This window comes from Pelodiscus sinensis, chromosome 4 (genome assembly GCF_052426305.1).
Source record: "Pelodiscus sinensis isolate ZL-2025 chromosome 4, ASM5242630v1, whole genome shotgun sequence".
Classification (NCBI taxonomy): domain Eukaryota; kingdom Metazoa; phylum Chordata; order Testudines; family Trionychidae; genus Pelodiscus; species Pelodiscus sinensis.
This window is the reverse complement of record NC_143055.1, coordinates 43776242-43790741: the sequence shown is the minus strand read 5'-3', so window position 1 is coordinate 43790741 and position 14500 is coordinate 43776242. Positions and strand designations below refer to the sequence as shown.

The window sequence follows — 14500 nt, the reverse complement described above, 5'->3', positions numbered from 1 at the left end:
GCTGCTCCTGCACCCTCCCTTGCTCCCTCTCTCTCCCCTTGGCCAGCCACCCTGCTCCCAACCTGCTTCTGCACTCTACATCCCACCCAGACCTTGCAACCTCTCCTCCTTTTGTACCCCACCTCCTTCCCAGATTCTGCACCCCCATTCCTATCACACTCGTTGGCAGCCATGTCCCGCACACTGAACCACTCATTTTTGTCCCCACCCCTGAGCCTAAAGGGGTCCATAAAATCCACTAATTGCAACCCCGGAAAAGTAAATCTGGTCTGTGGGAAGCCCTGAACCTCAGTCTTCCCTGTCCCTTCCTCTCATCCCATGGGACTGGTGCCAGAGGTGTTAGGTGTGTCATTTGGGGGCGGCATCAGTGAGGGTTGGGGGTTTGGGAGTAGTTATTTTTGGTTTTCACTTGTGTGGTCCCCAACTAATTTTTCTGTGGGTTAGTGGCTCCTGACCCAAATAAGGTTCCTCACCCCTGCCATAAATAAATAAAACATTGAAACCTTTTGTGTTGGACATAAGTTAATATTTTACTTTATTTAAAATGAAGTTTGATAAACTAACATGAGAAAATTAAAATGCTTAATGTGTTGAATAATTTACATTAAACCATTCTCCCTAGCTGCAGCACTAGCAAAATGGTTTGAGTATAATTATGTAATTAACGGTGAGTTTCCATTAGCAGCTGGTGGTCTGTGGAAAGGTTTACATTGAGCCAGGTAGTCGACAGGCCAAAAAGTGAGAGCACCATTGGGTTAAACCTAAGGTTTAACGAGTTAACGGATTAACTAGGATTTTACATCCCTATCTCTCTACCTCCTGACTCCTGCACCTCCCCACACCCAGCCTCCCGACCCGAGATCCCCATATCCCCAGGCCTCTGCCTTGACTCTGGCAACCCCAGCCCTCATAACTCCAGCTCCCTGAAGGACCCAAGCATTGCTGGGTAAGCTCTCTAATATTTAATAGTTGGCCCCAAATGTTGTTGTTGAAGTAGAGGAGCTTTTAACTTTGAAAGTTTGTGTAGTAGAAGGACCCATACTTTTTACACTTTAAGCTCTTGAAATCTAGTTGAGCTAGTAAAAATGTTAAGTTACTCTATCACACCACTACAGTTATCGAAACTCTTTGAAAAGTGTTGTTTCCAATTTTATTTTAAAAGGTAACTAAATACACTGGCATGATGACTCAATTTAAAAGTATAATTAAAATTAAGTGCAGCTTTAACATGGGAATAATATTTAGTCAATTTAATTTTGCTTGCAAATAATGTTGGGCATATGAATTTAATTGTCAGGAATGGAATAGAAATGGAATGATATACAGTAAAACTCCAATAGTCCGGCATCCAATAGTCCGGCACTCCTGATAGTCCGGCATCAAAATGGCAAGAACCTAGTGAGTGAGCTTTGGCAAAAAATGAGTCACAAGGTAACAGCGGCAGCAGCTGAACTGAGCAAAAAGGGTAAAAAAGGCTTACAAAAACTAAAACATTACAGTATACTGTATACAGTATGTACAATAAAAAGGGTTAAGAACACTTTATATACAGTATATAATGTATACAGTGTGTGTGTGTGTGTGTGTGTGTGTGTGTATATATATATATATATATATATATATATATATATATATATATATATATATAATATATTAATTAAAAAAAAAACAGTTTGTAATACCTCCTGATAGTCTGGCATATCTGATAATCTGGCACCACCTAGGTCCCATAGGATCCGGATTATCGGAAGTCTACTGTAGTACTTCAAACATATGAATATGTTTTTCTTATGTTTCTACTCTTTGCTCTGTGGATAGTAATACTGCTGTGTGATGAAAACAACTAACATAGTTGACAGCTTGTTTTTGCTAGCACAGTGGTTCTCAAATTGTGTGTCAGGGCCCCAAAATGTGCCGCAGCCTGATAGTTTGCCAGGCCTGGCTTTCGACTTGCTGGGGAGTGAAATTGAAGCCTGAGCTTCACTGCCCGGGACTAAAGTCAAAAGCCCAAGTCACACCACCCCAGGCTAAATCCCGAGGACTTCAGCCCTGAATGACAGGGCTCAGATTATAGTCTCTCACCTGGGGCTGAAGCCCACACAGGATGCTGGGGCCAATGCTTTGGCTTTGGCCACTCTGCCCTGAATCATAGGACTTGGGGAGGATCAGGCGTCTTGTCACTCCTGGGGTTGTGATGTACAGGAAGCCCCTGACTTGCGACGCGATTGGTTCCGGGGGAAGTGTCATAAGTCGAGGGCATCGTAACTTGAACCATCATTTACAATAGGTACTGTACGCTGTCGAGTTTTTGGTCCCTTCTGCACTTTTAAAAAAAAAATGGTTGTGAGTGCGGGGGTTGGAACTATGGCGGTCACCAGTCGTGGGCCTTTTGTAATTTTTTTTGTCACAAGGTGACATGGTGTAATGAAGTTTGAGAATGCCTCTGCATAATAAGGTCGTTTGAATACAGATATTATACCCAGTGTCTTCCTTCTTCACTCCAGCTTTAATTTTGACTGAAAAATTGAAATGTGCCAATATTTTAGCCACTGATCTAGTGCCGTCATTGTTGACTGGAATAAAATCTAAATTTGCTGGTCAGGTTATTATTTCTAAACAATAATAGCTTTTTCAAAATAGATATCTGTTCAATCAGAAGATGAGGGGAAAAATTGTATTTTTCCCATTTGCAAATATCTGTATTGCTTAACTCTGAAAAGGTGTGTTCTAGAAAGCTTAAGACCAATGGAAAATAGGTTAATTTTAATTAACAAAGGAGTGGAGGATGTATAGAATGAAAATTGAACTCAAATGTATTTCCTGCTACCATGGAAGCTAAAATACTGATAACTCAAGTAAAGAAAACCTTTTATAATTTGCAGAAAAGTAAGTTCATTAAAAATGGTCTGGCACTGAAGATTTGTGACTATAAAGCACTCCTGCTGTTGTGCATTTCTCTCAACACTTAAATTAACTGCTTTTAACTTTGGAATTTCTTGGCTTTTGTCACTGTCAGACTTCAATATTGGATTTATATATGTAAGTAATTAACCTGAGAAATCACTAAAATATTTTATATTTTAAAAAAGTGTTTGGAAACTCAATGTTTTAGGTTTTAAAAATGGTTCCATATCTTGTTAAAATACAAGGGAATAATTATTCTGAAGATCGAACTCTCTGATGCAGCAACATTGGATCATGGATATTGCTGGACCAGAGAGACCCAGCTGACCAGGTTCAGAATCCTAGCCTAGGCTGGGCTGGCAGCAAGGAGCTCAGCCCCAGCTGGGGTTAGAGTTAGCTGGGCCTGCAGCCAGGACCAGAACCATAGCAGGGAGAGGAGGGACGCAGCCACTGTTGGGACTGGCCCCTGTCTGGGGCTGGCATGATGGGGGAGGACAGCCCTGTTCAGGGCTGGCATGGTAAGGGGGCTGGAGGCAGCAGCAGATGGCAAGGGAGCATCAGTTGTTTTTATAAGAGAGACAGTCCCTTCTTCTGTTATCACAGAAACAGGATCATTGTGGACATTGCTCCACTCATCAAGACTCAGGTTAACAATTTTACCTAGACTTTTTGCACACTGCTCAATTTCTCTTTCATACACTTTATCTTAGCAATTTGCCTGCAACATCTGCTCTGTTGGGTGGACTGTATCTTGGATTTAATGACTAAACCATGTTAATGAAGTGTGGGTTCTCAATCAGATGGAAAGGAGAGTTTGTTGCATAAACAAACAGCAATTTTTCATCAGTTACCTATTTTTTAATCCGCTGGTTCTTATTACTAGCTTATCTATGGTTGTTTCTGGATGATGGAGTTTTATTTCTTTTTGCTACACTGTGGCTATGTAACATACATGATATGACTGAAATACTATCATTAGCAGATAACTCAAACTATAGAAAATGATAGTGATCTTGAAGGTGGATAGTCTTCAGAAACCTGTATGTTGAGGAGGGAGTCTCCTAAACAAAATAAATCAATATAGTTATTTTATTATTATTACCATTCTGCTCAGTTAGTATTACTCATTGCATTCACTGATGCTCAGCACTACTGTAAAGATGAAATTGTAAAAGGAAGGTCTGCCTATTTCAGCTATTTATTTTTATCACAACTGCATGAAAAATGATAGTGCCATAGAGTAACAATTATATTTTTTGCTTAAACATAAGAATGCAAGGATAGTCCTTAAGAAAGAAGTATGCTTAAAAACATGTTCCACCTGAAGATCCTGCATGTTCAGATATGTTCCTTTCATTATCTTCAACGCAACTTCCTCCTATGAAGGAATACTTCTCATGATGATGTTTCATTCAGGCAACCAGGCATTGCATTTCTTTGTTGCTCTGTTCACATTTTACATGCAGGCCTGTCTAACCCACAGGTTAAGGAACTTTATTTAAATATTCCCAGACTGGGTCTCTTTTACGGCCTGCTGCCATTATAGGTTTTCCCTTCTAGTGAGAGAATGGTATGGTAGATCTTAAATCAATGAAGGTTACACTCCGAAAGACCTTAAGACTTCTAGAATATGCTCCACAGTTTCACTTTTGTTACTACTGCCAATCTCTCCCTTCTCACATTTATTTACAGACTACTTCTTGTCCAGATCTACTCCACTCTAGAGATGTTAAATTTTGATTAATCAACTAATTGAGTAGTCGATGGAATTTCCATCTATTATTCGATTAGTCAATAAGGAAGGTGCTCACTATCCCGCTGCGTCTCTCCCTTTGAAATGTAGAAGAGCCATGGCAGCTCTTGTATATTTCAAAGGGAGAGGCACGGGTTCCTGCTGCGCCTCTTCCTCCCTTACCCCCAAGAGAGACAGTGCTGGGGTAATCTGGCTTTTAAGCTGGCTGCCCCCAGCACCAGCTCCTGTTTTTCCCCCTTGCTGCCTCTCTTTGATAGAGGCAGCAAGAGGGGGAAAGCAACTAATCAAGTGACTACTCGACTATCCTTATTGGGTAGTCAACTAATCGCTTACATCCCTACTCCACCCCCAACAGTCATTTCTTCATTAAAATTTTTAAAACTTCACACTCTGAGATGTAAGGGATTGACTCTGTACACAAATTTGCAGGGAGACAATAGGATTGAGGCCTGTATAACTTATATAATTATTTTAAAACATTTTTTGCTGTTAACAAGCGTGTTATCTCTGGAAATACAAATCCGCAGTTGGAGAACTGCAAAACTAAGCATCTGTCATGGTGTGTTCTAGACTGAGAACTGAGTCCATTGGGTAGATAGAAAAGTTAACCTAAATAATATACAGAAGCCTTTAGGATCCCCATAAAATTGGGGCCCTAATCCATTAACTATTGGAATTTATTTAGAAAACATTTCTTAAACAGTACATGACTATACTGTCTCATATTATACAATTAAATTTATAATCCCTAATCCACGATGATATCTTTGAGCTATAATGTATCTTAATTAAAATTATTGTTATCAAAAGTCAGATTTATATAAAAAAATCCCATTTAAAAAAAATTTTTTTTTAATTGACTTTTGTCCACCCTCAAAGTGAAGACAGGTATCTTTGATATGATAGAAAAAGGGGAGCCAGTGGAGGCATACAATAAAGAGGGGTGACGTAACCAATAGTTTTTGTAGCAACCTTCTGAATGGATAGAAAGGATAGCTTGTTCAGAGTGGAAAAGAAAATGTAGTCAGTGACTTAAGATGTTGAGCACAAGAATTTTAACTCTGTAAGTGGATAGGAAAGTCCCTGTTTTACAGATGTTATGTGGAAAGGCTCTACATGGCCCTTTCTCTGAGCCTTCATATTCAGATTAAGGCATGCCCAGGTTATGGTCTCAGTCACAGACAGGATGGCAGCACTGTCCACAGTGACAGAGAAAGGGGGTAGCAGTTTAGCAGTAGGCAAAGAGAAGATTAAGAGCTCAATTTTAGCCATGTTGCACTGGGTCACAGCAAGATGTCCATGAGGCTGTAAGAGAGATCAACTGAAACTTTAGTGTGGACAGGAGGAGAGAGGTTTTAGAGGCCATATCTATACTATGAGATGAAGTTGCATCTATTATGGTTGATTTCTGGTCGATTTTGCAAAGTTGAAAGTCTCTGTCCCCGCTGGGACTGGAGGAAAGAATTCAGTGTAGTCTAAAGTAGTACATCCACATTAGGGAGCCTGCTACTGGCTTTGAGGATCTATGATTTTGTCTTTTTAGCTTTATCTATTATATTTATATGCTCTTTATTGCTGTGGTATTTGAATGTTTCACTCACTCTAATATGTTTATCCTCACTAAACCATTGTAAGGAGTGGAAAAACTGTTATCCCCTTTTTACAGATAGTGAATTAAGGTGTAGAGTAACTGTGACTTGCTCAAGTCACACTGGTCATCTGGCATAATGGCAAATGAACGCATGTCTTAGATCAGTGGTCTCCAACCTTTTTCCACCCAAGATCACTTTTTAAATCTCAGAACAGGCAAAGATCTATCGCCCTGCCCCTTCCTTGAAGCCCCGCCCTCTCTATTCTCCTCCTGTCCATCACTTGCTATCCCTAGCCCTTACTTTCACACTCTGATAAACAGTTTATTTTTAAATTATGCAATACATAAAATTAAAATCACGTGTTTATAGTTATGAAATAAATGGTCTGTTTTTTATTTATGCTATTTAAATCTAAAATGAAGCATTTATTATTATACATTTTGTGGGGACATAGTTCTGTGGCTGGGGGCAGGGGAGAGGAAACAGGGTGCTGGGAGGGCAGAGGACAGGGTTCTGCAGCAGGGGACAGGGTGCCAGTGGGGACAGAGTTTGGGGAGTGGAGACGGGAATAGAGACAGAGTTTGGTAGCTGGGGACAGGAGAGTGGGGACAGAGTTCTGTGGCTGTGGCCAGGGGAGTGGGGACAGCATTCTGTAGCTGGGGACAGGGGAGTGGGGACAGAGTTCTGTGGCTGGGAAGTGGGAGCTGGGGAGTGGGGTGCCAGTGGAGGCAGAGAGTCCCCTGCATCTCCCCTCTGCCCAGGGTTCTCCTCCCCCCCCAGGGAAACCAGCATGCGCCTGCCCCAGGGCCGACCCCACGGGGCGCAGGGAAGCCCCACGCGCGCCTGCCGTGGCGCCGACGCATCCCCCCGCCCCCTCCCGCGCAGGGAAGCCCCGCACACGCTTGTCCCAGCGCCAACCCCCCCTCCCGCGCAGGGAGCCCCGTGCGCACGCCTGCCCCAGGGCCAACCGCCCTCTTCCCCCCCGGGCTTGCCAGGAAACCCTCTGTGCGCCTCCCGCGGGGCTGACTCACCCCTCCTGTGCGGTGTAGGGAGCCAATGCTCCCTCCCGCAGTACACCCAGCAGAGCAGCTAGCGCACTTCTGGAATCCCTGGAAGTGGCGCTAAGCTGCGGGACTTCTGTCCATCCTCGGGATGCCAACACTACCTCCATTTTCACTTGAGGTAAGTAGTGGGGCTTCTCGGGGGTGGGAGGGAAATGGGGGCGGGGTAGACAGGACGCCTCGCGAGCGACTGGTCGAGCCCTCGCAATCGACCAGTAGATCGCGATTGACCTGTTGGTGACCACGGTTTTAGATTAATATCCTAGCCACTAGGGATGTAAGCAACTAGTTAAGTGACTACTCAACTATTCACTCACACCCTCTTCTCCCCCCTACTACTTCTGTATCAGAGGCAGCAAGGCTTAAAAGCCAATTTCCCCTAGCACCGTCTCCACAGTTAGGGGGAGAGGGCAGGTATGGGAAAGCTGCAGCAGTCTTAGAGCTGGCGCAAGCTGGGACTGCTCAGTCCCAGCTTACGCCACCCCTAGGAGCTAACCTTGCTGTAGCTCTGCACTTTGTAATAAGAGCCTGGCAGATCTTATTACATTTAAAATGCAGAGTTGCATCAGTGGTAACAAGCACATATACCCTTATCAACTAATTGAGTAGTTGATGAAAATTCCATCGACTACTTGATGAGCTGATTAACCATTACTTAGCATCCTTAATAGCCACTGGACCATTCTTCCTCAAAGGTTATACCTTTTGTAACATCTTTGTCTCCAAACTATGCCCCCATTAAAACTGTACAACCACATTGCATTCAGTAGAATTGCACAAGCATAATTAATTGGAATTTAGTGAACAATTTAGTTGATAACGCATAAGACTGAATAGTGCAGAGCTGTCTCTGCTAGTTGTGCTAAGAGGATTGAAAAGCAATGGAAATGTATTTTTTGTCATGCGTAAACAGGTATGATTGAGTACACACAAAGAGCAGATTTGTAGTGGACGTAGTCTTGGACACAAAGCTGGCACCTTACTCTCTCTCTGGCCCATTTAGACAAGGTAAAAGGGCGTGAGTGGCATAAAGGAACCCTAAAAGTCTTGTACGTGGCTGGGGAATGATTCTACTCTGGGTGTTGCAGAAGTCAAACATAAGGTTGCCCTCTTAGGCCGCCTTTATTAGCCCTTGCATAGGGGATGGCAGAGGTGGTGCCATAGCGCCTGAGCCTATAGGGCAATCCCATGCAATTGATACGAGTGAAATAGTTCTGCCTAAATTACACTGAAGCAGGTCTGGGTTAGTGGAGAAACTATGAGTGGCCATAGTCTCGCATCTTCTCTGCATTGGCTACAAGTTTTGGGGTACAGTTTTTTTTTCTGAGCTTAAGATAATGTCTATATTTACTGGGGATTGTAGCAGCTGTGATCAATGCACCAGGGATCAATTCAGAGGATTTAATTAAGGCCCACTAAATTGACTGCAGAGCTCTCTCCAGTCAACTCAGGTACTCACCTTACTCCTCTCATTCCCGTGAAGTCGATGAAAGAGCATCATCCATCAACGCAACGCAGTGAAGACATGGCAGTAAGTCAACCTACATGGAGTCATATAGCTGAAGAAGAGTACCTTAGGTCAACTTATCCCAATAGTGTAGACAAGACCTAAGATTTATTCTGTGCTTTTGTTCACGTGTGAGAACTTTTTAAGAGTTGACGTAATGGTCTGAAGTTCAAAATGTCTTTAAAAGTTATATGTCTATTCTGCAGTGTGTCCTAACCAAGACGTTACATTAATGCTAATAATTAGGCAGTGGAACAACTGTGGATCGTGTTGGATTCCTTTAGAAAGCATTATTTAGCAATTATGAATGAAAGTGGAAAGTGGTTTAAGTCTTTTTTCTTTTTTTTTCCCCCTCTCTCTTTAACTCTTAGATGGTAGTAAAAACCTTCATGGACATGGACCAGGACTCAGAAGATGAGAAACAGCAGTATCTCCCATTAGCCTTGCATCTTGCATCTGAATTCTTCCTCAGGAATCCCAACAAAGATGTGCGTCTCCTTGTAGCATGTTGCTTGGCTGATATATTCCGAATCTATGCTCCAGAAGCACCATATACGTCCCATGATAAACTTAAGGTAAAATGCAATTTTAAGAGGCCATTTTCCTTATCTAATTCTCTTGTAATTATACATACAAATGAAAGGATCCAGCATACACTTTTTTTATATGATCAAGTTTTTTAATATACTGGCATTTAGATTTACTAATAGTTAGGTATATACCATCAAATTAAGTTGGGTGCATTTATAATAGTAATGTCAGAAGGATTATTTGATGATTTTTACATTGTACTTTACCCTTTTTGTTTTACAGGACATATTCTTGTTTATTACAAGACAGTTAAAAGGATTAGAAGACACTAAAAGCCCCCAATTTAACCGATACTTTTACTTATTAGAGGTAATATAATTATTGGAACTTTTAATGAACAATATCTGCCCCATAATCCTATGAAGTGTATCAGACTCCCTGTGACTGCATGTTTAGGAACTCTTTGACATGCTGTAGAAATTGTGATGTTATGAATTAGATTACAGTTGAATTATTGCTTCTAGATGTTATAGCTTAGTTTGATTTACAACTATGTGCTGGGCACAGTGTCGCCCATAGATTAAGAAGCAGGATAATATTATTTTGTTTTAAATTTTGTCTTTTATTCATAATTAGTCTCATTCATTAGATTTTACATAAAAATTTACCAAGGATCTGGTTCTTTCATATGAGGTATTTTACATGGTTTCAGTTTCACTACAATTTTCCCAACCATTTCAAACAGAGGTTGAACTGCAAACTTGTTTATGGTGATCACTGGGACATTAATATAAATTTTGGTTAAGCTGGCTTAAAAATCTATTTCTAAAAAAGTTTAAAATGGTTTAGCCTTGTACAGTTAGGTCATGACTGTGAGTAGAAACTATCTTGTAAAGCCTGAATTAAAAATTGCTTCATAAAATTGGTTAAACACTGGAATAAGTTGCCTAGGGAGGTTGTGGAATCTCCATCCCTGGAGATATTTAAGAGCAGGTTAGATAAACATCTATCAGGGATGATCTAGATGGTACTGGGTCCTGCCGTGAGGACTCGGTGACTGCTGGAGGCCTGTTCCAGTTCTAGCGTTCTGTGATTCTGTGAAAATGAGAGAAGATAGCATAGATGGATCCTACAACCATGGCTATCCTACACGTTGGACCTCTCTGGTCCAGCACCCTCAAGACTTGACCAGTCCCGAACAAGGGAACTTGCTGGACTGGGAATGGCCAGTTCTGGACTCTGCTGCTGCTGGCCTCCGGCCTTTCCCCAGGGGGCTGCAAGGCTCACATCTGCCAACCCCAGCTACCAGGCTCTGCTTCTGGCCCTGGTTAGACTCCCTGCCCCCGACCACAGGTCTGGCTCCGCTCCCAGCAAGGGTGCCATTTGAGGAAAGATAAGGCTACTACCCCCCCCCCCCGCATAAAGTTTGAACCCCTGGATTTGGGGTCTGCTTAAAGCTGCATGTCCTGACTCCAGAGACAGCTTTTAAATGCAACGGTTTGAGCTGCTTGCAGCTTTACCTTTGGATCAGGAAATTTGTTATCAAAAGAGGGAGTCAGGTGATTAAGAATAACAAAAGACTGGTCATTTAAGTAATTGAAGGATTGTTAAGATCATAATGAAAACTTTTCTGTGTACTCTACTTAAAAGATAGGGGGCAGGGAAGGAATGAGTGTTGTGCTGCCGGGATTTGCATTTGAACTAGTACTGTTAAACTTACAAATGTTCTTGGAAAAAAAGGGTAAAGAGTGAGGTGACAAAATTTGTAAATACTACAAAATTACTCAAAATAGTTAAGTCCAGAGCAGACTGCAAAGAGTTACAAAGGAATCTCACAAACTTTTGTGTGATTGGGTAACAGAGGGGCATATGGAATTCAGTATGCAAGATAATGCACATGAAAAATGTAAAGTAATGCACATGGAAAAAATATAATCCTAATTATACATGCAAAAATGATGGTGTCTAAAATAGCTGTTACCACTCAAGAAAGATCTTGGAATCATTGTGGATAGTTGTCTGAAAACATCTGTTCAATGTGCAGTGGCTGTCTAAAAACTAAAAAGAAAATTACAGAATATTTATGAAAGGTATAGATAATAAGACAGAAAATATCATATTGCCTCTATATAAAGTCATGGTATACCCACATCTTAAATACTGCATGCAGAGCTGGTCACCCATCGAAAAAAGATGTGTTGGATTTGGAAAAGTTTCAGAAAGGGCAACAGGGGATAAGGAGCAGCTTCCACATGAAGAGATATTAAGAAGACTGGTTCTGAGACTTTTCAGCTTGGAAAAGAAATTACTAAAGCGTGGGGGATAGGGATGTCCATGTGTAGCTGACTACATGGTTAACTGATAAGTCTGGGCTTTTCAGTTAATCCTATTGACTACATGCACTCTCCTCCATCTCCTTTGCTGTGCAAAGTCGGGGGGAAGGCAGGAGCTGATGCCTGTGGGGAGCCGGCTTTTAAGTGCCTTAAAAGCTTTCCAGTACCTTCGTAGCCCTAGAAAGAGGTGATATTTGTGGGGAGGGGAGTGGGTGAATGGGATCAGTCTCTCTCCCCTCCCCCCCAATTTGGTGCTTGGTTTGTGCAACCCCACCATCAAAATCTGAAATGGCACCCCTGGCTCCCAGCCCCCTAGTTGGGCTCCAGGCAGCTGGACCCTACACGGCTGCATTCCCATCCAGCCCCCACTCTTAGTTGCTGGGGCTCTTTGGTCCAGGAACTCTCTGGTCCAATGACCACAAATGTTCCTGGACTAGAGAGTCCCAGATCAGAGAGGTTCAACCTGTAGTTGAATTTTTCTATCAACCTATATTTACACATATGAAATTGGGTTGTCCTTAATTAGTTTTCATCATGACTTTATTATTTGTATTGTATTGAAGGCCCCATTGTGTTAGGCACTAATACAAACACAGAGATAGTACCTCCCCTTCCCCCCTTCTCCCCCCAGCTTACAGAATAAGTTGTATAGTGTGACTTTTCTTTCATATTTTACTTAGCAGAATTTAGACTTATGTAATTTGTGTGACTCAGTTAAATGTAGTAATTCTATTATTATTTTTAATGTTTTATTATTTTGTTTTTATAGAATTTAGCTTGGGTTAAATCTTACAACATCTGCTTTGAGTTGGAAGATTGCAATGAAATTTTTATTCAGCTCTTTAGGACACTTTTTTCAGTCATCAAGTAAGTTGAATTATTCTAATATGTATTATCATTGGTTTTAGCTCCCTTGTCCATGCAGACTGTTTTATGCATTCAGTAGTCAAATGCTCATAGATTGTAATAAAATCTCCAAAAGAGGACATTTTGTGGATAGCAAATAGCAAAACCATATCTATAATATTTCATTTTACATGTGCTCTGTCTAACTAGCCTAAATTGCTTGGCGACACTAGAAATAATATTCTGTTCAGATTTAATTATCTTTATTTTGTAAGTGTTTTGAGATTTATATAAGTCAGGCAGACCGATTGGAAAAAGTCAGGCAGACCGATTGAAAAAGTATTTTCAGAGTTCATAGATGTGAAAAATGTGGGTCAGTGAAAGGTGAATAGTGTTAATTGTTTATCCATTTATTCTTTAAAACACTGTTAGGATGTGAATTTTCTTGGCCACTTGGATGTCTGGAAGCTGAATTTTAATATATATTTTTCCTCTTTATAGTAATAGCCACAACCAGAAAGTACAAATGCACATGCTGGATTTGATGAGTTCTATCATCATGGAGGGAGATGGAGTAACTCAAGAGCTTCTGGATTCTATTCTCATTAACCTCATTCCTGCACATAAGGTCTGCAAAGTAAAATACAGTTACAACATTAACTGTTTCAGCACAAGCATGATTTTATTTTCTTTATCTTGTTATATCTCTTTGTACATTTTGTACTTTTTTTCTAGCTTTGCAGCAATGGATTGAAAACTCCCCTTTGGAACTTATTAATGTCATTCCTAAACTATATCAAAGTTGTTACCACTGACTGACTGACACAGTAGTCTACATGTTACCCCACAAGTTGTGCACTAGAGGAGTGAGACTAAGGCTATGTCTAGACTACAAAGATAAATTGGAAAAAGAAATGCAATTTGCGATACACAAATTACATATCTTTTTCCGATTTACTTCCGAAAGAGGCTTTTCTGAAATCTGGCCCATCTACACGGAGACAAATTTCAGGGGAAAAAGCCCTCTTTCGGAACAGCCCTTCTAATTCGTAAAACAAGGTTTACAGGGATGCTGAGACAATGTGTTGGCTTTTCCAACTTTTTGTCAGAAAAGAAGACGTGTTCCTTAGACACGGCAGAGCTTTCCTAGAAAAGCTCTGCAGTCTAGATGTACCCTGAGTCAAGGCTCTTGCAGGCTAGTTTAGTATGCTGCTGAACTAGAATTTTTAAATCTTACGTTTTAATATTTTTAATGAAAAGATGTGGCATATCTTGATTGTTATGCAAATGAATGATGATAGGAGGGGATCAGGCATCAGGACCTATTGTTTGCCTTAATTTACCTTATCAGTCAAAATCTCCTCAGCAGCTGATTTTCCATTGACTATTCCCTTCTGGAGGCTGGCTTAATAGCAGAATATTTAACTCACAGCAGAACTTCCAGTCTTCTTCCGTGGTTTCAGTAGTTCTTTCCAACCTCTTCTCTGGACTCAGTAGTCTTTCAGTCCTTTAGTGGGCTACATAAATACTATGTATAAACCCTTCCCAACTGAGGGTTCTTCCCCTCTTGGCCTATCTTCCTCTAGGTGTCTCAGCTGAGGCTTCTCTCCCCAGCAGGCTCCTGTTGTCTTTCAGGTCTCAGTCCCTCTGCTTGGGCGCTCTGACCTATCCTCCAGCAGGATTGCTAAATTCTTACTAATATCTAATCTCCAGGTTGAATTTATAACTTTTAATCTGGTCACATGATCTCCACTTGAACTCTTACATCCATCTCTGGAAGGTAGCTAAATGAGGTTCAGGTGAGCATAAGCCCGCCAGCCTTTAGACGGGCGCCCTGGGATTCACATGCATTCTGAGCCCCACTTCCCTTTTACATTGACCAATAAAATTCCCTTGAAGAAATGCCCATACTTTTCATTCCTTTCCATCGAGCTTATCTGTAAATTTCAGCAATTAGGACAAGTATCATTTCT

At 41.3% G+C, this 14500-nt stretch overlaps 1 protein-coding gene across 6 annotated transcripts in view; it reads left to right on the top strand.

Moving 5' to 3' along the window:
• PDS5A (PDS5 cohesin associated factor A) overlaps positions 1-14500 on the top strand; it is a 152618-nt gene that overhangs the window by 50720 nt on the left and 87398 nt on the right. For all 6 annotated transcript variants that reach the window (XM_025187940.3, XM_075930551.2, XM_025187941.3 and 3 more), the window contains exons 3-6: positions 9189-9392; positions 9631-9717; positions 12451-12548; positions 13029-13155. In XM_025187940.3, coding sequence (XP_025043725.2) covers positions 9189-9392; positions 9631-9717; positions 12451-12548; positions 13029-13155 — 516 coding nt within the window. The remainder of the gene's footprint in view (positions 1-9188; positions 9393-9630; positions 9718-12450; positions 12549-13028; positions 13156-14500) is intronic.